Source organism: Rattus rattus, chromosome 11 (assembly GCF_011064425.1).
Source record: "Rattus rattus isolate New Zealand chromosome 11, Rrattus_CSIRO_v1, whole genome shotgun sequence".
Classification (NCBI taxonomy): Eukaryota; Metazoa; Chordata; class Mammalia; order Rodentia; family Muridae; genus Rattus; species Rattus rattus.
Genome location: NC_046164.1, coordinates 18009109 through 18031074, shown reverse-complemented (window position 1 = coordinate 18031074; position 21966 = coordinate 18009109). Strand labels below are relative to the sequence as shown.

General features: G+C 38.5%; 1 protein-coding gene across 1 annotated transcript in view; it reads right to left on the bottom strand.

Annotated features, from left to right (window-relative positions):
* Ccdc18 (coiled-coil domain containing 18) overlaps positions 1-21966 on the bottom strand; it is a 96201-nt gene that overhangs the window by 6893 nt on the left and 67342 nt on the right. Inside the window, exons 22-27 of the mRNA XM_032916522.1 lie at positions 20661-20760; positions 19725-19841; positions 13227-13370; positions 9612-9815; positions 5255-5392; positions 1068-1268 (exon numbers count right to left, since the gene is read on the bottom strand). Coding sequence (XP_032772413.1) covers positions 1068-1268; positions 5255-5392; positions 9612-9815; positions 13227-13370; positions 19725-19841; positions 20661-20760 — 904 coding nt within the window. The remainder of the gene's footprint in view (positions 1-1067; positions 1269-5254; positions 5393-9611; positions 9816-13226; positions 13371-19724; positions 19842-20660; positions 20761-21966) is intronic.

The following is a 21966-nucleotide window of genomic DNA, read 5'->3' as shown; positions in this document are numbered from 1 at the left end:
TTTATCTTATGTATGTGAGTTCACTGTCACTGCCTTCAGACACACCAGAAGAGGGCATCAGATCCCATTACAGATGGTTGTGAGCCACCATGTGGTTGCTGGGAATTGAACTCAGGACCTCTGGAAGAGCAGTCAGTGCTGTTAACAACTGAGCCATCTCTCCAGCCCTAGGATGTTCATTCTTAACACACAAACACATACAAAGTGGTTAGCCTAAATAGTCTATTAATGCAGAGGTCTAAATCCAGAGCATCCTGTATGTTACACACAAACTCAGTCCCTGACCTATTTTACCAACTCCTAAAAATAACTGTAGATCATGTCTATTCATCTGTATATATAAGTAATATAAAAGTAAACTATTACTGAGAAAGAATGTTATTAAGTGAAGCATAAAACTGGAGCTATGGAGAGGGTACTAGTTGATTTTATTTTTTTGAATGACTTCTCTCTTGCTACCACTCGGTTCTTTTTAAAGGTCTTCACTGATAACTTTACCTTACGTATTAGCAGTTTTAAATGAGGATTTATGCATCCATACTGTTAATTTCAAACGCCACACAAACTGCTATAATCAAAACAGATGAACAGACACCCTAAGCCATTTAAAAACCATATACATTTAAATCCAGTTAAGAAAAAGTCTTGAGGGGTTGGGGATTTAGCTCAGTGGTAGAGCGCTTGCCTAGCAAGCGCAAGGCCCTGGGTTTGGTCCCCAGCTCCGAAAAAAAAAAAAAAAAAAAAAAAAAAAAAAAAAAAAAAAAAAGTCTTGAATATAATCTAATATTTTTACCTTATAATTTTCAAAGTATATTTGTTGATTTTGAAAAAGCTTCAACTTTTTTTAAGGCACATCAAATATAAAACCTAAGAGTAAATATTATAGATAGAAGAATTTATATTTAAACATATATTTTATGGTAATGCTTTATTATGTCTCATATTTCTTTTCTAATAAAGATGTATTTTATTTCAAGTCAATAATCTGTCATGAAAACTTCTATAAATAAGAAAAGGAAAATACATTTTTTCATAAATGTGTTTCATTACTTTATCTGTTTACTTACTTTAATAAGTAATGCTTCATTTGCAGCTTCAATGACTTCATTCCTGTCTTGGACTTGTTGATGCAAATTGCTCACAGTATCCTGAGCTTCTTCTAATTCTTGTTTTGCTTTTTCTAGCTGTTCATTTAGTTGTTGAACAGAAGTCTTTTGAGAGTCGGCAGAAATCTTCCACTTTGTATGGTTCTCTTGATGTGAAATCATCTTTATAATCCAAAATTATAAAAAGAAAACTGGATGGAGTTGTTTCCAACAATATTCTAATACCTGCTACTATTATTTTTCCTTAAAAGAGACTACGTGTATAGCTATATACATCTGATTTCACACTACATGCAATACTCACAGAAAAAAAGAAAAGAACACACTCTTACATTCACTTAATAGCTATATATCATACTTGGATTCAGAATTATATTAAGTAAATTTAAAAGAAACTTCTGAGACAACTGGAGAAATACAAGAAATGACTGTGCATGTAAAATAAAGAAATACTCTCATAGCTGGGTGTGGTAGTGCATGTTTAATCCTGGCACTCCAGGGCAAAGGCAGGTGGACCTCTTCAAGTTTCACAACAACGTGGTCTATATGGTGAGTTCCAGGACAGGGCTTATGCAGAGAGGCTCTGTCTCAAAAAGAAGAAAAACCCAAACAACAGCAAAAAGCAACACAAAAACAAAAAACAGATGCATAAAAAAAGAAGAAAGAAAAAGAGAAAAAAGAAAGTAGAGATGTGGGACATCTCTGGCATCGAGTCATAATGTTGGTGTTGAGCAGCAGGGAACAAATTAAAATAGATAATATTGAGGATGCCATCCGGGCAGGCCTTGTGCTGTGGGTTGGAGGTACTACAAGGCACACATAGTGACAGAGAGGTAGGGAAGAGAAAAGCTGAGCAGTGTGTGCGGAGGAGCAGGCAGAGCTGGGGAGCTGGAGACTTGATGGCCGTGACAGGATGAGAGGCTGAGGCCGAGATGCTGTCATCACTCAGCAGGGCCCACAGAATTGTATACAACAGCCTCGAGCTCATGCACATACAGATTCAGCCCCCAAACCTGCCTCCCATTAGGCTATCCTGAAGTGAATGGCATGTGTCACCACCTAAGGCCATATCAAGGTCCAGTCTGTGAAGCTGCTGAGGCCATGACTGGGTCAGTGGTCCTGATACAGCCAAGGACCATGTTGATGTCTACAGCCTATGTTAGCACTACAGCCCTTGTGGATGTCCACGATGTGGGCTGCCACTAAAGCCATGTTGATACATGTGCATACAGGAGAGCTGGTCCTGCCCCTCACCGAGTCACAGCACATTTAGGCAGGCAGTGGAGTGAACAAAAGAAAGCTGGCCCTACTCCATGATTCAGGCTGTAGTGTGGGCATAGGAAAATTGGCCGTACCCCTCTCCAGCCACATCATGGCTTTCCTCAGTTGATGGCTTCTGGCATAGATGTGGCCAGAGAAAGGCTCATCATCCCTCTGGGTGGTACCTGCAGGAATTTGACCATGCCTGCAAACCTCATGATGTCATTTTTTATGTCAGCTGAGTAATATATCACATTTTATATCACATTTTATATCAGCTGAGTAATACTTTATTGTGCAAATATATCACATTTTCGTTATCCATTATTTAGTTGACTGACATCTAGGTTGTTTCTGGTTTCTGGCTACCAAGAATGAGGTGCTATGAACACAGATGAGCAAGTGTCCTTAGCGTCTATGTCTAGGAGTGGTATAGCTGGGTTTTGCAGTAGATTCCCAGTTTTCTGAGAAACAACCACACTGATTTCCAAAGTGGCTATACAAGTTTGCACTGCCAACAGTAAAGAAGGAGTGTTCCCCTTGCTCTGTATTCTGATCTGCAAGGAGCAGGAAGAGACTATGATAGACTGGCCAGGCTTGAACAAGGCTACACCTCCTAATAGTGCTACTCCCTACTGACTGATGGGGACCTTTTGTTTGGTTTGGGTTTGTTTGTTTGTTTGTTTTTCATGACAGGGTTTCTCTGTGTAGCTTTGGCTGACCTAACTCACTCTGTAGACTAGACTAGGGAAGCCACTTCTATTCAAACCACCACACAAGGCATTCAACACCCTCTTCTGGCATCCTCATGCACTGCACACATGTGGGACACAGATATTCAGGCAAAACACCCATATACATAAAATTAAAATAAAAACTGAAAATTTCTTTTTAAACTGTACCTATAATGCTGTATCTTCTTGTTTGAATTATATATTTACTTATTTTTTAGGGTTTTTAAAGACACGGTCTCATGTAGCCCAATCTGGTTTCAGGGCCTTGCTGTATAGCCAAGGATGACCTTTAACCTCTGTTTCTCTCAAATGCTGAGATTAAAGGCATGTGCAAGTGTGCCTGGCTCAGCCCCCTCATTGTATGTAGAAACAATAGACACACTTTAAAAATAAATTTTTGTTAACAATCAAAAGGAAAACTATTGGGGCTGGGGATTTAGCTCAGTGGTAGAGGGCTTACCTAGGAACCGCAAGACCCCAGATTTTGTCCCCAAATACAAAAAAATCAAAAAAAAAAAAAAAAAAAAAAAAAAGGAAAACTATTTTATCTAAATTATATATTTTGTAATATTTAAAACGTCCCCATTTACTAAAAACACTAAAACATCTTTTAAAAATATTTATTTTTAATTGTGTGTGTGTGTGTGTGTGTGTGTGTGTGTTTAAGACAGTAAATACACCAGAGGCATAGACATGCTAGAGCTAGAGTTATAGGTAGTTGTCAACCACTAATATAGGTGCTGGGAATCAAATCTGGGTCCTGGAAGGTCAACTAGGCTCTTAACTGCTGAGTTATCTCTCCAACCTTAAAGACTACTTTATTTTCTAAGTTTATGTGTATGAGTATTTTGCTGCATGTAGGCCTGGTACCCATGGAGGTCAGAAGAGCATATCAGATCCCCTTGGAACTGTTGTTACAGTCAGTGGTGGTGAGCTGCTGTATGTGGATGCTGTGAAATGAACCTGAATCCTCTACAAGAGCATCATTCTAGCTGAGCTCCAGCTCCTAGAACCATTTAAAAAAATTATGAACTATCTGCATATAATTAATTTTAGCTAATTTATACAATTAATAGCTTAAGATGGGTAACTGTAGACAACAGATTAGAAAATATGAACAGTTAATGACAAATATTGAGATGGACAATAGTTGCCCTAAGGATTACAAAACATATGGATTCAGCTTGAAAATGTGTTTCATTTGCAGACACTATGTTTTAAAGAGATCTGAATATAAATGTATTTAAATAAGACACAGTTACAAGTCCCCTTTCCCCATTCCCAGTGCCTCACAAATGGTTACTAAACTTTCAATAAGAGTTTAATGCAAAGGTAGGAATAGTAGCACACATCTTCAATCCCAGCACTCAGCAGGCAGAGACAAGTGGATCTCTGTGAGTTTGAGGCCTGCCTGGTCTTCACAGAGAGTTCCACAATAGACAGAGTTACACAGTGAAACACTGTTCCTAAGGGAAAAGGTGTAATTCAAATAAATGCCTTTTTAGCCTTTGTTTTACAGAAAATAAAAATGCTTTCTTAGCACCAAACTCATATTATTTAGAACAATGATTTTGGGTAATATTTTCAAATGTTTTAAAAGAAGAAAAACATTCTAGTTAGTAATATTGTTCATTTTAATAAAGGTTCAGAATATATTGATAAAATGGCTATAGTGTTGCTTCTCTAGCTATCAGAACAGATGTTAAAAATTACCAAGTACTGTATTTTCACATCACATAAAATGGTTTATATCTATAATATGTAAGCAAGTTCTACGATCAATTATATTGAGTCAGTCTTTAATCTCAGAACTTCACACATAGTAATTAATTGATTCCTAATGACAGTCCTATGAGATAACTATTATCATTATATACATCTTGGAGAGGTTAAATAACTTATTAAATTATTTAGATATGAAACAGAATTTGGCCTCAGGAACTAGACCTCTTATCTCTAGAGCACAACAGCCTTTTAAGTACAAGAACAATAAGGGTAGGGAATATATTTACCTTAAAATGAAGATCGCAATGTATCATAATTACACTACAATTGCATTAAAGATTACAATGAACACTTCAAAAACAAGACTCATACTTTCATCCTAGTAAGTCAGTAGTGGGGACTACTGATACAAATTTAATTTTTCTTTACCTCCATATGATAAGCTTCTTTCAGAGATTCTACTTCTGAGGATAATTTCTTTATTTCTGCTTGCATTCTTGCTTCTAAATGAGCTTCACGTACTTGAGAAGCCCCTAGTTCTTCAGCCAAACGATTTCCATGAGCTTCCTTAAAAATGACACATTAAATAAAAGTAATGTAGCTAGTTTATTTAGTTTATCACAGCTACATCAGCTCAGTACCTGAATGGAAACAAGCTAGTCTCTATGTAAAACACTTTCTTATATACAGTACACTTTTGATTAGAGACATGTCAGAGATGATCAAAAGAAGTACATTATATTCTACACAAGTGGATGAGTCAATCCTTCCTTGAAACAAAATAACATAAAATGCTGAATCTTGGCAAATAATTATCTCCACTTTGGCAGATAAGAACCTGCTCTCAGGTGTGTCTGTGCATTTTTTTCTCACCATATAAATTATTTACTTTTATAAGAATGATTTGTATTTTTTTAATCTGTAGGAGTTTTTTTCTGAATATGTATACATACATACACGCACACATATGCATATGTACAATTTTTGTGCCTGGTACCCACACACGCCAAAACAGAGTGTTGGATCCCCTGGAACCAGAGCTCAGATAGTTGTGAGACAGATAGTTGTTAGCCACCATGTTGATGCTGGGAATTAAAGCCAGGACCTCTAAAGAGCAGCCAAGTAGGCAGTGCTTTTAACTGCTGAACCATCTGTCCAGCCTGATTTATATTTCTATTCAGACCTACTCAGTGTATTAATGCGAGTTGTGGTTATGATTTTAATTACGAGACTTTACTACATGCAGTGGTCTCCCCTTGAGTGAAAGACGTTTGTTCTGTTGCTTTACTTTCTGCAGTTTCAGCAACCTGCAGTCAACCGCAGTCCAAAGATAATAAATGTGAAATTACAGAAATAAACAATTTATAGTTTTAAAATTGTGGCCTATGATGAGCAGCATGATGAAATCTTGTATCTCTTGTTCAGTCCCCACAGCATGAATCACCTGTTTGTCCAGCATAGCTACTATGATAATAACTGTGTTCCAGGAACCCTCCTTTGACTTAATAATGGCCCAGAAGGCCCATCTCAAAGAGTACAGTATATGTGTGTAGAGCTCAGCATACATCTACTAAAGGTCTTTGAAATGTACATTTCTCATGGATAAGAGGAAACACAAATGAAATATGCATGGAAATATTTTAAAGTAAGAACTAAGTTAAAAGTTTTGAAACAACTCAAACAAGAGTCACAAACATCTGCTACCCATTCAGAATCAGTCAAAACTAATAAAAACTACTTGGGAAATGACAGATGCATTGCCCCAACAATAACAATAAAACAAAATATTCTATTATTTTAATTCTCCCTCTAATTGAAAAAAAAAACTAAAGTAACTAGAGAATGGTCTATGAGTATTGTATTACAGCTCTGAGGAGAAAGGAATCCTGGTGGTCGGGAGCCGAGAATACCACAGTCACAACAGATAGCAGACCTCAGGCAACAGATTTATTGGGAGGAAAATACCCAGGAGGGTGGTTGCCTCTGCTTGGGGAAGAAGCAGCAGAGGACTGAGCAGACAGACTTTGTGACCTTAAATGAAGACCTTAATCATGGATGTGGTGGTGGGAGAAGCTTTCCAGGGTAAAGATTTCAAAGGCAGGAATTGGCAGGACTTTAGGACCAGAATTTGAGCTTTGTTCTCTGTGTGGCAAGGGCTGGGTCAGCCATTAAGGCAATTACTGTTCCATGGGTCGAATCTGGTGGTTGGCGGTCTTCAGGGGAGGACCTGGCCATTCATGTGAGTTGAGGAACTACAAGTATGACCTATGTAAAAAAAACTAAATAAAATTCTACAGATTATTCATAAAAAAATCCAGGTCTGACCCAAACCAAAAGACAAACATGAATCTATAATTAGTTTGGGATAAAATGTAACATTTTAAAACTTGCATTTTAAGTAATCTCCTATTTAAACTCACTTTGAAATTAAGTGATCTTAGTTTATCAAATAAAAGCAATTATACTAAACTCAGACATTATCAATGAAGAACATAAATGAGATAAAAGTAGACACCTTCCCTTTTTTAAGTAAACATCCCAGTATCTGTTATATTGCTAATAAATATTCCTACATATTCTTAATTGCTCTAATAATCCAGAAAAATGAATAAAAATACAGCTAAGCCTAACAAAAACTAAAGGTAAAATTGTTTTTACTACATTTCTATGATGAATTATTAAGTGTAAGAGAAAGCAGAAAAGAAACAAGAACTTCCAAATTAAAAATAAAATTTTTTCTCAAGGTCTAAATAATTAAAGGAAAATCCACCTAAATTCTCTTTAAAGAATTTACTAACTTCTGAAAGAATACATTTTTTATTAATACTCTTGATTTTTAATAGTACTTTACTATCATAAAGCTTCTGAAATGAAGTTTTTATAAAAGTTAGAAATTTTGACAGTTTTTAATTTAGAAGATGGCTCAAACACTTGAACATCTAAAGTGCTATATAACTCAATTTATTAAGAACTAGTAGGACCAGACTTCATTTTTAAAGGATTTTTATTATAAAATATTATAAAGAATTTAAAACCTAAGTATAATACTGTAGGTTGATGTCGTCATGCAGATGAAGGCAGGTACAGGATAGAATGAAACCTGTCATTGGAAGAGAAAAGATGGGTGGGAGAAAAGCTTTAGAGAGGCAGAGAAGACCGGGGCAAGGAAGAGGCAGCTAAGAGAACATGGGGGCAGATACTAAGATTCCTCTCTGCATATATTACAGGTTGTTATGACTATTCTTAAGGGATGGATGTGTACAGGATTTTGTGTTGTCTAGATGGGCAAATTATGTCTTATTTAGGTGGGCAGTGTATATCCTTATCAATTGATTGTAAGTTTATTGGGTAGATGTATTGTGGATTGAGAATCTAACATGTAAATCTGATTGTTGGGTTAGTTTGTTGTTGAGTCTTGACTTTACTGGGTAGCTAGAACCAGAGAGTTAGTGGCTAGCAGAGAGCCGACGGGAGAGACACTAACCAGAGATGAATTAGCACTAGTTCCAATGGCCAGTTGGAGCCTGAACTAGCGACTGCCAAGGTATGTGCAGGAACTGGTTCCACCACTTTTTTATTTTTACCACAACACAATACTATTAACCTTTTATTTAAAAAATTGTAGCAAAAAAAAAAAAAATCCTCATTTAAAGGGGTTGGGGATTTAGCTCAGTGGTTAGAGCGCTTGCCTAGGAAGCGCAAGGCCCTGGGTTCGGTCCCCAGCTCCGGAAAAAAAAAAAAAAAAAAATTGTAGCAACATGTACCTAACATGAAAGTGACTATTTTTAAATAGTATCCCACAATGTAGCACAGGTTAGCCTCAAACTAGAACTTCCCACTCTTTGGATGACTATGTGCTGGGATTATAGATGTGGACTACCACACCTGGTTTTACTATTTTAACCATTTTTACGTGGACAGTCTGGTGACATGAAACACATCATGATGTATGTTCATAGAGACTGAAAAGTAACTGAGACAACTGTAGTGGGAACTAGAAAACATTCTTCATAAAAAATCAAGATGGTTTACTACAGAGTAATTATATCAAATATATACTTCTATTTTATTGCTGTTGTGGTATTTGACTTAGTTAGGGTTTTACTTCTGTGAAGAAACACCATGACAAGGCAACTCTTATAAAGGACAACATTTAATTGGGGCTGGCTTACAGTCTCAGAGGTTAGGTCCTTGTCATCATAGCAGGAAGCATGACAGCATGCAGGCATGACCATAGAGAAGCAGCTGACCTGAGAGTTAGTTCTACATCTTGATCAAAGGCAGTCAGGAGAAGACTGACTTCCAGGCAGCTAGGAGGAGGGGCTCAAAGCCCATGACCACGATGACATACTTGCTACATTGGACCACACCCAGTCCAAGGCTACACCTCCTAGTGCCACTAGCTGAACCAAGCATATTCGAACCACCACAGTAATGTTAGAGTTTAAAGTTAGAAAAGTCTCTGAATTAATAAAATGTCAAAACAATTTATATGTAAATAGTTTCTAGTATGTATTGTGCCAAATACACCCAACCAATTACATTCTCTCACTTCTACTTCCCCTTCCCCAGGCACCCCTTCTTTCCTACTAGTCTCTTTTTGCTCCAAGATTCCACATATTACAATAATCGCGTGATCACTTAAAAAAGAACATTCAAACTGTAGACCACACAGTACAAAGTAAAAAGGCTCAAACTGGTGGTTTAGTGATGAGCATTATTGTCTTCCTTCTTTTAAAAAGGAATTAAAATTTTAAAATGCTTCAGTAATATAGAATGGGTTTACCTTCTCTCTAGAGAGTTGCTTTACATCCTCCAGTTCACCAGTGAGCCTTTCTACTTCTCTCTGTGCTTGGACTTCTTGGCGACGGGTCTCCACCAGTTCTGAATGAGTGCTCTGCATCTGCTCCTGGGTTAGCCTCAATTCTTGCCCCAAATCAATGACCTCCTTGTACTGGGTGGCAATGTACTCTTCCTGTTCTTTCATAACCTTAAAAGCACAAGATATTTGTGGGTTTCATAATGAAATTTATAGTTATAAAATATACACTTAAGATTTACTTGTTTTTATTAAAAGAATTCCCCTAAAAGTATTATGTCTTTATGAAATCTACAATAAAATGTGCATGTACCAATCTAAGTTAATGAAGGGAGTGGTGCTGATTCCCTAATTAGTTCTTGATTGTGTCAATAAAGAAGGCCTGTAGCCAATTGCTGGATGGAAGGAACAGATGGGACTTCTGGATCCCAGGAGAAGGAAAAAGAGACCCAGGGAATGGGCGGGATCTTTTTGGCCAGGCTTTGGAAGGAGAAGCATGAGACAACCCTGTAAGATCTTGGGGAAGCTAGAACCAGGCCCCTGCCACCAACGAGGCTGGCTGCTGTAAGCTAGCTGATAAGGTTAGGCCAGGAGATTCAGTGTCCAGCAATTGTGCTATCTGGAAAATTCTAAAATAATAAAGCTGTCTAGAGTGTTTTTCATCTGAGGAGCAAAGGTGAGCAGAGAAAGAGAGAAGCCGGGGAAGTAGTTCGTGGCTTGGCGAAGTTTGGGAGAGGTCAGGGTGCAGGCTAAGCTCCCGGGAAGGCGGCAGCAAGTTTTTAAAATTACATGCAACGAGTTAATATTTTAAAAAGCATTAATCATAATAAAATGACAAATCTCTAACAAAGTGGGAACTTTTTTCACTCTAGGGATTAAGTCCAGGGCCTCAACACACTGAGCAAGTACTCTGCCACCGAGAGACATCCCAACTGCTACTCTGCCACTGAGAGACTTCCCCAACTGCTTTTTAAAAACGGTATTTGTGAGACAGTTACCCAGACTTGTCTCAAACTGTAGTCTTCCCGTCTCACCATTCTGATTAGCTAGCATTTTTTTTTTTAAAGATTTTAGTTATATGAGTACACTGTTGCTAGCTGTCCTCAGACACACCAGAAGAGGGCATCAGATCCCATAACAGATGGTTGTGAGCCACCATGTGGCTGCTGGGATTTGAACTCAGGACCTCGGGAAGAGCAGTCAGTGCTCTTAACCGCTGAGCCATCTCCTGATTAGCTAGCATGTACACTCACTGGAAGAACTTCATTTACTCATATGTCTTAGTGGGGGATCTTGCCCAGGCTACCTTAAAAGACATAGAGCAGTCTGGGCTAACCTTCAACCAGAGATCCTTCTTTCTGAGTCTCCAGAATAGAGATATATGTTACCAGCTTAGAAACTCTTACTGAAATATGCTGCATGACTTTAATATATGTAAGTTATATAACCCTTTATCATAAAATAGATGGTATATATAACATTTCTGAAACTATACCAAATACTACGGCCAGAAAAACACACACACAGAAATACCCAAAATCTTAACATTTGATTATCCAAAGCAACTGGGTCTCACAGAAACAAGGTGACAGGAGGTGAGTGTGCAGCTCATGTGGTAGGGAGCTTGACTAGCATTCTTACAAGTCTTGGTTCTCTCCTCAGCATATTAAACCAAGCATGGTAGAGTACACAATGCAATCCTAGGGTTTGGGGGGAGGAGGAATCAGGACGAGAGTTTAAGGACATCTTTTACTACACAGGGACTTCAAAACTAGTCTGGGCTATGTAAGAACTTGTCAAAAAAAAAAACAATCAAAAAAAACAAACAACAACAACCACCACCAACAAGGATCCTTGAGCATCCTGAGAAATGACTTCTTGAGGAATAACACCCAAGGTTGTTTTCAGGCTTTACATACATGAGTGCATACTCTTAAGGTAGGTGGGCAGGTAGATAGGTAGGTAGACAGACAGATAGACAGACAGACAGACAGATGATAGACAAATGGTAGATATGATAGGTAGACAGATGATAGATACATAGGCAGACAGATGGTAGATAGATAGATAGACAGACAGACAGATGATAGACAGACAGATAAATATTGGCATAGAATATGGAATTAAAATTCACAATTAGTCTACACAGCTGGGTGGTGAATTCTCTATGAAGGTGAAACTTGTCACTCCAGCTATTACTCTCTCTGAAATTATTAAATTAATCATTTAAATTCCTAGCAAAGGACAGGTTAAGCATTTCTTATCTGGAAATCCAAAATCCAGAATACTTAAAAAATAAAAAAGCAAACAATTTTGTGAGTTTTAATTTGACAGAGGTAGAAAGTTCCAAACTGTAAAAGTGTTTGGTAAACTTATTAAAAAATAGTCTAGGGGTTGGGGATTTAGCTCAGTGGTAGAGCGCTTGCCTAGCAAGCACAAGGCCCTGGGTTCGGTCCCCAGCTCCGAAAAAAAGAAAAAGAAAAAAAAAAATAGTCTATAAATTATCTTCAGAGAGATACATATATGATAAATATGAAACAGAATTCATTCAGAAACTCAAAATACTACCTAAAAACCTTTTGGATAATCAATTTGTACTGCTCCTTAGGGGAAAAAAAACCCCAATGCAAAGTCAGTTCGAATTCAGCACAACAAGGCAGGTCAAAGGAAAAAAGCCAGTACCTGGGCCCTGGTATTGGGCATGGAGGCCCAGGATATAAATGAGTACAATTACCTACGCAGATACTTTTTAGGAGTTCACTGGTAAGGAACAAACATGACAAGAGCATTAATCATTTCCAAATTTGCTCTTACAGACTCTGCTTAGGTTATGTTTATAATTAACTCAATAAATGCTAACTTATGCTTACTATATAATAATAGACAGTTCTGGGTGTTTAGTACACAGGAATGAAAAAGGAGACAAAGTGTCCACCCTAAATTCTATAGGGAGAGACATAATCTAACCTAATAATTACTGTGATATTATAACAATTGAGTTTTTGACAATGAAAAAAGTTACGTGTATTAGAGCTCACAGAAACAAATCCATATTTTTAAAAAGACCGGGTGTTGAATAGATTCGACAGTTGATATACATGAAACTAATATAAAGTCATCAAATCACTATGTTCCTCTGGCAACACTGTGCATGTAGTTGAAATAATGCTGTTTTTATTTTTCAGCTTCTGGGTGAAGTTCAAGTTCCTTTAACTTGTTAGTTCTGTATCTCCAATTCTACTGCACAGCATATTTATACTGAATAAGTATTCAACTGATACAAAAGTATGTACTGTGGATTTACTATGTCCTTGCCCATATCAAAGCCAGAATAATCAAAAATTTTAAAAGTCAAAAGGACTAATAGACACAAAGAATTAGTTTTAAAACACTGAGGGGTTGGGGATTTGGCTCAGTGGTAGAGCGCTTGCCTAGCAAGCGCAAGGCCTGGGTTCGGTCCCCAGCTCTGAAAAAAAAAAAAAAAAAAAGAACAAAATACTGAGAGTGCAGTGTCTGATTCAAATCAAGGTGTTGAAGCACAGTCATTGCATTACTTCCCAGTGTGGAGAACACTTCACTTACACTTTCCATTTCTTTCATCCTCTGCTGGGTTCTTTCTATTTCCTTCTTCAGTTGTGATATCTCCTGTTCATTCTGGAGCATCATAAACTCCTTTTCTCGAAGCTGTTCTTTGGCATTTTGCAACTTTTCATTTAAACTTTCTGCCTGAATTTCAAACAGATAACCATTATTAACACAACTAAGAAAATATAATTCACTCATAGTTGTGTTCTAAATGAAATGTTAAGCACTTCTGTCTAAAATATCTACAAGTAGACAGAACATAGCCATAATCCCATCATTTTAGAGGTTGAGGCAGAAGGGTAAAAAGTTCAAAGCCAGGTTAGACTATACAGCAAGACCCTACCACAAAAATAACAACAACAAAAAGCTAAAATTAAAGTAGAAAAATACGTATTTTTCTGGAGAACACGTGTGCATGAGAGAGAGATGGCTAAGTGGTTAAAGCACTCACAGCTTTGCCAGGGACCAAAGCTCAGTTCCCAGTACCCATGTGGCATCTCACAAACGTAACTCTAGCTGTGGGGGACTAGGTGCCCTCTACTGGACTCTTGAGGATACACAATGCACAAACACAGGCAAGCAAAACACCCACTCACATAAAATACAACTGAATGTCTAGTTTAAACTGTACTTTTTTGGCTGGGTGTGATGGTGCACACCTTTAATCCCAGCACCTGGGAGGCAGAGTAAAATATATGTATGTAAGTTTGAACCCAGCCTGGTCTGCCAATCAAGTTCAGAACAGCCAAGAACACACAGAGAAATCCTGTCTCAAAAAACCAAAAAAGGTATTTTTTAAGACAAGCATAATTTATAAGTATATGAATTATATTTAATGAGATGGTTATATATTTTATGCTCACTTAAAATCCACTAAACAATGAATATCTAAATCATAATTCTTCCTTTAGTTAGCATCCACAATAATGGGTCCATAGGTCATTTTAATACAGGCAGTCTTAAACTTTGCTAATTCACACTCACTCTTAATATCCCTGGTGACTCTAGTTTGGCTACTTTCTGTTCTAAACTGTGTCTTTAGATTTATTTTCTGTGTATGAGAATTTGGCTGCACCACATGCATGCGAGGTGCCCACAGGCATCAGATCCTCTGAAACTGTGGGTACTGAGGACCAAACCTGGGTCCTCTGACAGAACATTTCTCCAGTGTCATAATTCCTCTGTGAAATTGATTCTGTCTATAAGATAAACAAGCAATACTTGCTTTTCTCTTTGTGGCTTTATTTCCCATGCCATAAGGGTTTCCACCCATTTTCCTACTGATGATGATGGAATGAAAAAATGAAAAAAACAAAAGAGGCAGAAATCATATAGAGTAAGCTATGAAGTTAAAAACTGAGCAAACATAGAAATAATAACTATGTTAAATAAAGGAAAGGAAGAGGAACAGTGAGAAAAGAAGCCATCTTAAAAGGAAAAATATTAGAAACAATGAGGAGAGCAGGAGATAAAAATTCTAATCATACAGCAAAAATGTAAACAAAATTAGAGGATAATCTAATGTAAATCTAAAAACTGCATGAGCTGTTTTTTACAATTAGATAAAGATAATGTGGAAAGTATAATTAAGGAGAGGGGGGCAACCGGGGACAGCATCCTTCTGCTCTCCATCGGCACCCCAGAGCTGACCCTGTGCCAAGCTCTCCAGACCCAAATCCCGCTGGGAGAGAGCTGGTCTCCCAAGAGTGCTGACAGAGCTGAGAGCACAGGGAAGACCACCACTTCTGCTCAGATCCCTGGCCCAAGAGAGACCTGCCCAGAGCCCTCAGGGCACAGGAACCAAGGAACAGCCAGGGACAGGATCGTTCAGGCTTCTGCCTGTGTCCTGGAGCTGATCCTGTGCCACAGTTCATACCCAAATTCTGCCCAGAGAGAGCTGGTCTCCCAGGAGTGAGTGATAACACACAGGCTTACTGGAGGGACAAGCCACAGTCAGAGACAGGAAGACCAGCAAGCACCGAGATAACAGAACAGATGGTGACAGAGAAGAGCAGGAACCTAAGCAACAGAACAGATGGTGACAGAGAAGAGCAGGAACCTAAGCAACAGAACAGATGGTGACAGAGAAGAGCAGGACCTAAGCAACAGAACAGATGGTGACAGAGAAGAGCAGGACCTAAGCAACAGAACAGATGGTGACAGAGAAGAGCAGGACCTAAGCAACAGAACAGATGGTGACAGAGAAGAGCAGGAACCTAAGCAACAGAACAGATGGTGACAGAGAAGAGCAGGACCTAAGCAACAGAACAGATGGTGACAGAGAAGAGCAGGAACCTAAGCAACAGAACAGATGGTGACAGAGAAGAGCAGGAGAACCTAAGCAAACCTAAGCAACAGAACAGATGGTGACAGAGAAGAGCAGGACCTAAGCAACAGAACAGATGGTGACAGAGAAGAGCAGGACCTAAGCAACAGAACAGATGGTGACAGACAAGTGCAGGACCTAAGCAACAGACACCAAGGCCGCTTGGCATCATCAGAGCCCAGTTCTCCACCTCAGCAAACACTGGACACCCCAACACACTGGAAGAGCAAGATTCTGATTTAAAATCACATTTTAAATCACAGATGACTTTAAGAAGGAGATAAATAACTCCCTTATACAAATACAGGACAACATAGGTAAACAGAAGCCCTTAAAGAGGAAACACAAAAATCCCTTAAAGAATTACAGGAAAACACAAACAAACATATGAAGTAATTGAACAAAACCAGCCAGGATCTAAAAATGGAAATAGAAACAATAAAGAAAGCACAAAGAGAGTCATCCCTGGAGATAGAAAACCTAGGAAAGAGATCAGGAGTCATAGATACAAGAAGAATCACCAACAGAATACAAGAGATGGAAGAGAGAATCTCAGGGGCAAAAGATACCACAGAAAACATTGACACCATAGTTAAAGGAAATGCAAAATGCAAAAAGCTCCTAAACCAAAACACCCAGAAAATCCAGGACACAATGAGAAGTCAAACCTAAGGATAATAGGTACAGAAGAGGGGAGATTCCCAACTTAAAGGGCCAGTAAATATCTTCAACAAAGTTATAGAAGAAAACTCCTCTAACCTAAAGAGATGCCCATGAACATACAAGAAGCCTATAGAATCTCCAAATAGATTAGACCAGAAAATAAATTCCTCCCATCACATAATATTCAAAACTCCAAATGCACAAAAGAAAGAAAGAATATTAAAAGCAGTAAGGGAAAAAAGTCAAGTAACACATAAAGGCAGACCTATCAGAATTACACCAGACTTCTCACCAGAGACTATGAAAGCCAGAAGATCCTGGGCAGATGTCATACAGACACAAATGAGAGAACACAAATGCCAGCCCAGGGTACTATATCCAGCAAATATAAACAAAGAACTCAAGAAGAGCCAAATAACTCTATTAAAAGAATGGGGTACAGAGCTAAACAAAGAATTCTTAGCTGAGGGAATACCAAATGGCTGAGAAGTACCTAAAGAAATGCTCAACATCCTTAGTCATCAGGGAAATGCAAATCAAAACAACCCTGAGATTCCACCTCACACCAGTCAGAATTGAAAAACTCAGGTGATCGCAGATGCTGGCGAGGATGTGGAGAAAGAGAAACATTCCTCCATTGTTGATGTGATTGCAAGCTGGTACAACCACTCTGGAAAGCAGTCTTGTGGTTCCTCAGAAAAGTGGACATAGTGCTACCCGAGGACCCAGCTACACCACTCCTGGGCATATACCCAAAAGATGCTCCAACATACAACAAGGATACATGTTCCACTATGTTCATAGCAGTCTTACTTATAATAGCCAGAAGCTGGAAGCAACCCAGATGCCCTTCAACAGAGGAATGGATACAGAAAATGTGGTACATCTACACGATGGAGTACTGTAACGCAGCTATCAAAAACAATGACTTCATGAAATTCATAGGCAAATGGATGGAACTAGAAAATATCATCCTGAGTGAGGTAACCCAGTCACAAAGAACACGCATGGTATGCACTCACTCACTGATAAGTGGATATTAGCCTAAAAGCTCAGAATATCCAAGATACAATTCATAGACAACACGAAGCTCAAGAAGAAGGAAGACCAAAGTGTGGATGTTTCAGTCCCTCTTAGAAGGGGAAACAAAATACTCCAGGGAGGAAATACAGAGACAAAGTGTGGAGCAGAGACTGAAGGAAAGGTCATCCAGAGACTACCCCACCTGGAGATCCATCCCATATACAGATACCAAATCCAGACAAGAAGTGCTAGCTGGCAGGAGCCTAATATAGCTATCATCTGAGAGGCTCTGCCAGAGCCTGACAAATACAGAGGTGGATGCTCACAGCTAACCATCAGACTGAGCACAAGGACTGCAATGCAGGAGTTAGAGAAAGGACTGAAGCAGCTGAAGGGGTTTGGAAGCCCATAGGAAGAAGAACAATATCAATCAACCAGAGCCCTCCAGAGCTCCCAGAGACTAAACCACCAACCAAAAAGTACACATTTAAGGATTTATGGCTCCAGCTGCATTTGTAGTAGAGGATGGTCTTGTTGGGCATCAATGGGAGGAGAGGTCCTTGGTCCTGGGAAGGCTTGATACCCCAGTGTAAGGGAATGCCAGGGCAGGTAGGTGGGAGGGAGACAGTGGGTGGGTAGTTGAGAATCCTCACAGAAGCAGCTGTGGGGGTGATAGGGTAGGATAGAAGGGTTCCTGGGGGGAAACCAGGAAAGGGAATAACATTTGAAATGTAAAGAAAAAAATATCCAATAAAAAACAAAGTGAAAACACAGGCGCAGAAAAGGGAGGTGCCGAAAAGATTTTTTGTTTTTTAGAGCCTTGGCCTGTCTTGGATTCACTCTGTATATCAGGCTGACCTTGAACTCACAGAGAGCCACCTCCTCTTGCCTCCTGAATGCCGTGATTAAAGGCATGCACCATCATACCCAGCCCAGAAAAGCATTTTTAATTAAATAAAATAAAATACAAGTATTGGAATAGTACCCCACCCCCACCCCCAGGGAGGGTCCTCTAGTATCGAAGTCTACCAGGTGGGAAGTTGAAGTTTGTTTGTTTGTTTGTTTGTTTGTTTTTTGGTTCTTTTTTTCAGAGCTGGGGACCGAACCCAGGGCCTTGCGCTTCCTAGGCAAGCGCTCTACCACTGAGCTAAATCCCCAACCCTCAGTTGAAGTTTGAATCCCTTATTTTTTGTACTATGAAGCTGATTCTTGGGACCAGGAGTCAGTTGTACACTAAGGCTTCATTTGCTCTGCGATTTCCTCTTTATGTATATCAAAAGCCACTTCTGGCTGCACTTAGTTTTACAGCTTATAGACCAGGCTGGTTCCTCTTTGCTGTGGAATGGCTACTACTTTTTCTGAAAGCATTTGACTAGCACAAGTTTCAAACCCTGTTCAACACTAAACATCCCCCAGGAAGAAGGATTCTTTGGAAACTTTGCACCCACAGGACTTGAACCTCAGGTCCTGCTAGTAGAAAACCACATGGCAAAAATGCAGTCCCTAAACTTAGAGCCAACTACTAACCACAGGCATGGTGTCATCACTCTCTTCAGTTACCCAAGGTGTGGACGTCTCACCAGAGAAAACAGGAAAAAAGGTACTGCACTCATAGTCTAAGCCTCATACTAATTAGGCTTCTCAGCATGTCCAAGTCTTCTCCTCTTCCATTCATACTGCCTAATGTAGCTGTTTCCCACCCAGAGACTGGCCACAAGGTTCCCTAGCTTATCACTGTTCCTTGTTTTCAGGCCCAGCGTACCTCAGTTCAAATGACAGTCCTTCTCTGCAGATGGCATCTAGCTATAACAGGGCCGACTTGTCACAGTCAGGAGTCAAATACTCCAACTGCCTTTAGGGCTTATAAAATAGTGGGCTACAACCAACATTCTCTTTTATATTAGTATTCCTTGGCTTATTTTGTGATAAGCCTCTGAGACCACCTCACTTCTGAAAATATTCCAATTACTATTTATACATGAAGTACAGTAAACAAATGTAACACAGCTTTATAATTTTAAAATATATGTAAGATAAAAAATATAGAAAACACAAAGTTTCCTTCCTACATGAATTTTTTTTCAGGCAACTAGGTTCTAAAATTACTTGTAAATCCTCCCAGAAATATTTTATAACTATTCAAGCATACACATATTGTAATAAGTATTTTAGATACATTGATATAAGAAATTATATCAATAATCAAAATAATATCAAGGAGAAAGTATTAAGCAGAATGTAAAAGGTGAATAAAAGTATGTAATGGCTCCATCATGTGCATTATATAAATACACCACAGCCATGCAGAGTAATGTACAACTAGCAACTCATGATGATGAGACAGGAGGATCCCTGGGCACAGGAATTTAAGGCCAACACGGGTAGCACAGCAACATGCATCATCACAAACAACGAAAACAGTGGGGGGTGTACGTGGTCATGGTGTTATTTTTTTAAACAATATAAAATTTTAAAATAATTACCTGTTTGTTGCATTCTTTAAGTTCTAATTCTGATTTTTCCAGGGTACCCTCTAATTTGATTATTTTTTGCTCCATTTCTCCTCTATGTTCACGAATGGTCATATCCAAATGTGTAACCTAAATACAAAAGTAATATCAAGCTGGCTGCTCAATTTTATTGTAAAGCAAACACTTGTATGGTTAGAGTATACATTTACTACAGAAATCAATAAGTGATAAGCTTATTCTAAAGGAAGTATTTTTCAAAGGAACTTGAATTCCCATACATAATATATGTTATAGAAACTTAAAAGGATTCATGTGTCAATTTATATTAGAATAAAAATGATAAATAATGCCTTGTTCCTCCAATATTTAGCTCACAGTGATGTATTCAATCCCATGTTCTTCTGATATACAATAAAAAATATAGGGCTGGAGAGATGGCTCAGAAGTTAAGAGCACCAATTGCTCTTCCAGAGGTCCTGAGTTCAATTCCCAGCAACCACATGGTGGCTCACAACCATCTGTAGTGGGATCTGATGCCCTCTTCTGGTGTGTCTGAAGACACCAACAGCAACAGTGTACCCACATATATAAAATAAATAAATCTTAAAAAAAAAAAAAATAGAGGGTTGCAAGCGAACCCTTACTCTCAGAAAGTACTTACTGGTCGAGCTGAGTTGTAGTTTACTTGTAAAGAATTTACCTATTTAGTTCCCAGCTAGACAAACAAGTCTTTCTGCCAAGTATCTACATTCCCCGAATTTGGAACTCTGAGGCAAGAGAATTATAAACTCATGGTCAAATTGGTCAAACAGCAATTTGTCTAAAAAAAAAATTAGTTGTATTTCTAACATTAAATATTTACATCCAGAAAAAAACTGGCAATTTTTAAACCCCTCATGATTATCCCATGGTAGAAAATGTGTACAAATAAAGTAAGAGAAGAACAACCTGAGCTGCTCTTTGCTTTAACTCCCAATTTCTCTCTTTTAGTGCCTGATTCATTTCAAGAAGTTCTTGCTTTTTGTCTTCAATCTCCATCTTACATTCTCTGCAATTTGTCAAAAGAAAGAGATCACAGGTAACACGAATACTCTAACTTCTTAAAGATAAATTATTGTTATTGTTTCCCTAATTAAAAGCAAAAGAACATGTGTAGCTAATCCAAACTGAAAGCACGTAAACCAAAGGATGAATGTATAAAGAAAATGACTGACGGCAAAAGTTAACTCACACAGAGAGGGTTCCTGGAACCACTGGGCTAGTTTACTCAGGGTTAGGGCTAGGGAGATCTTAGCATACCAGGTACAGAGAAACTGAGGAAGACACCAACATCACTTTCTGACCATACAGACCATGTGCTGCTGCCACACAGGATAATGCGTACACACACGCACACACATACACACCAAAACAAAACAAAGCAAGAACAGTATGAAATGAGGCCAGGAAAATAGAAACCTGGTCATATAGGGTTGGTATTCTAGAGGCTTGGAGTTTTAAAAAACTGCATTCTGTGGTAAAACACAGAAAATATTATCCTTTCAGACATGTTAAGATTCATAACTCAACTGAATTAACTAGTGTTATGTAGCATCCGCATCATCTGTTCCCAGTACTGTTTTGTATTTCAACAGAGGTAAATCCCATATCCTTCAGGGATTATTTTTCTGTTATCCCTTCCCTTAGTTCCTGGCAAACACCAATCTTTGCTATGAGACTTACCAGTTCTAGAAACTGTTCATATGAACAGAATTCATATACCACATGTGCTTGTCTTCTCTGACTTAGCACAATGTTTGTAGGGTCCGTTTACTTTGTAGCATGGATTATCTCTACTTTGTTGTTTTTCTGCCTAAACAACACTTGCATGCTTACACCATATTTTCTTTACCCATTCATCAATGGTGACAAATTACCACATTTTTGGCTATTCTGAAGAGAGATGATATAAACACTGGTGTATAATTCTTGTTCAAAGAACCATCCTCAATGCTTTGAGATACATGACTAGGAAAATTATTATACTAAATGATAATTTTATGTTTAAATTATCAAGAAATTGCCCCACATGTGGCCCATACATATACAGCCACCAAACTAGATAAGATGGATGAAGCAAAGAAGTGCAGGCTGACAGGAACCAGATGTAGATCTCTCCTGAGAGACACAGCCAGAATACGGCAAATACATAGGCAAATGCCAGCAGCAAACCACTGAACTGAGAATAGGACCCCCATTGAAGGAATCAGAGAAA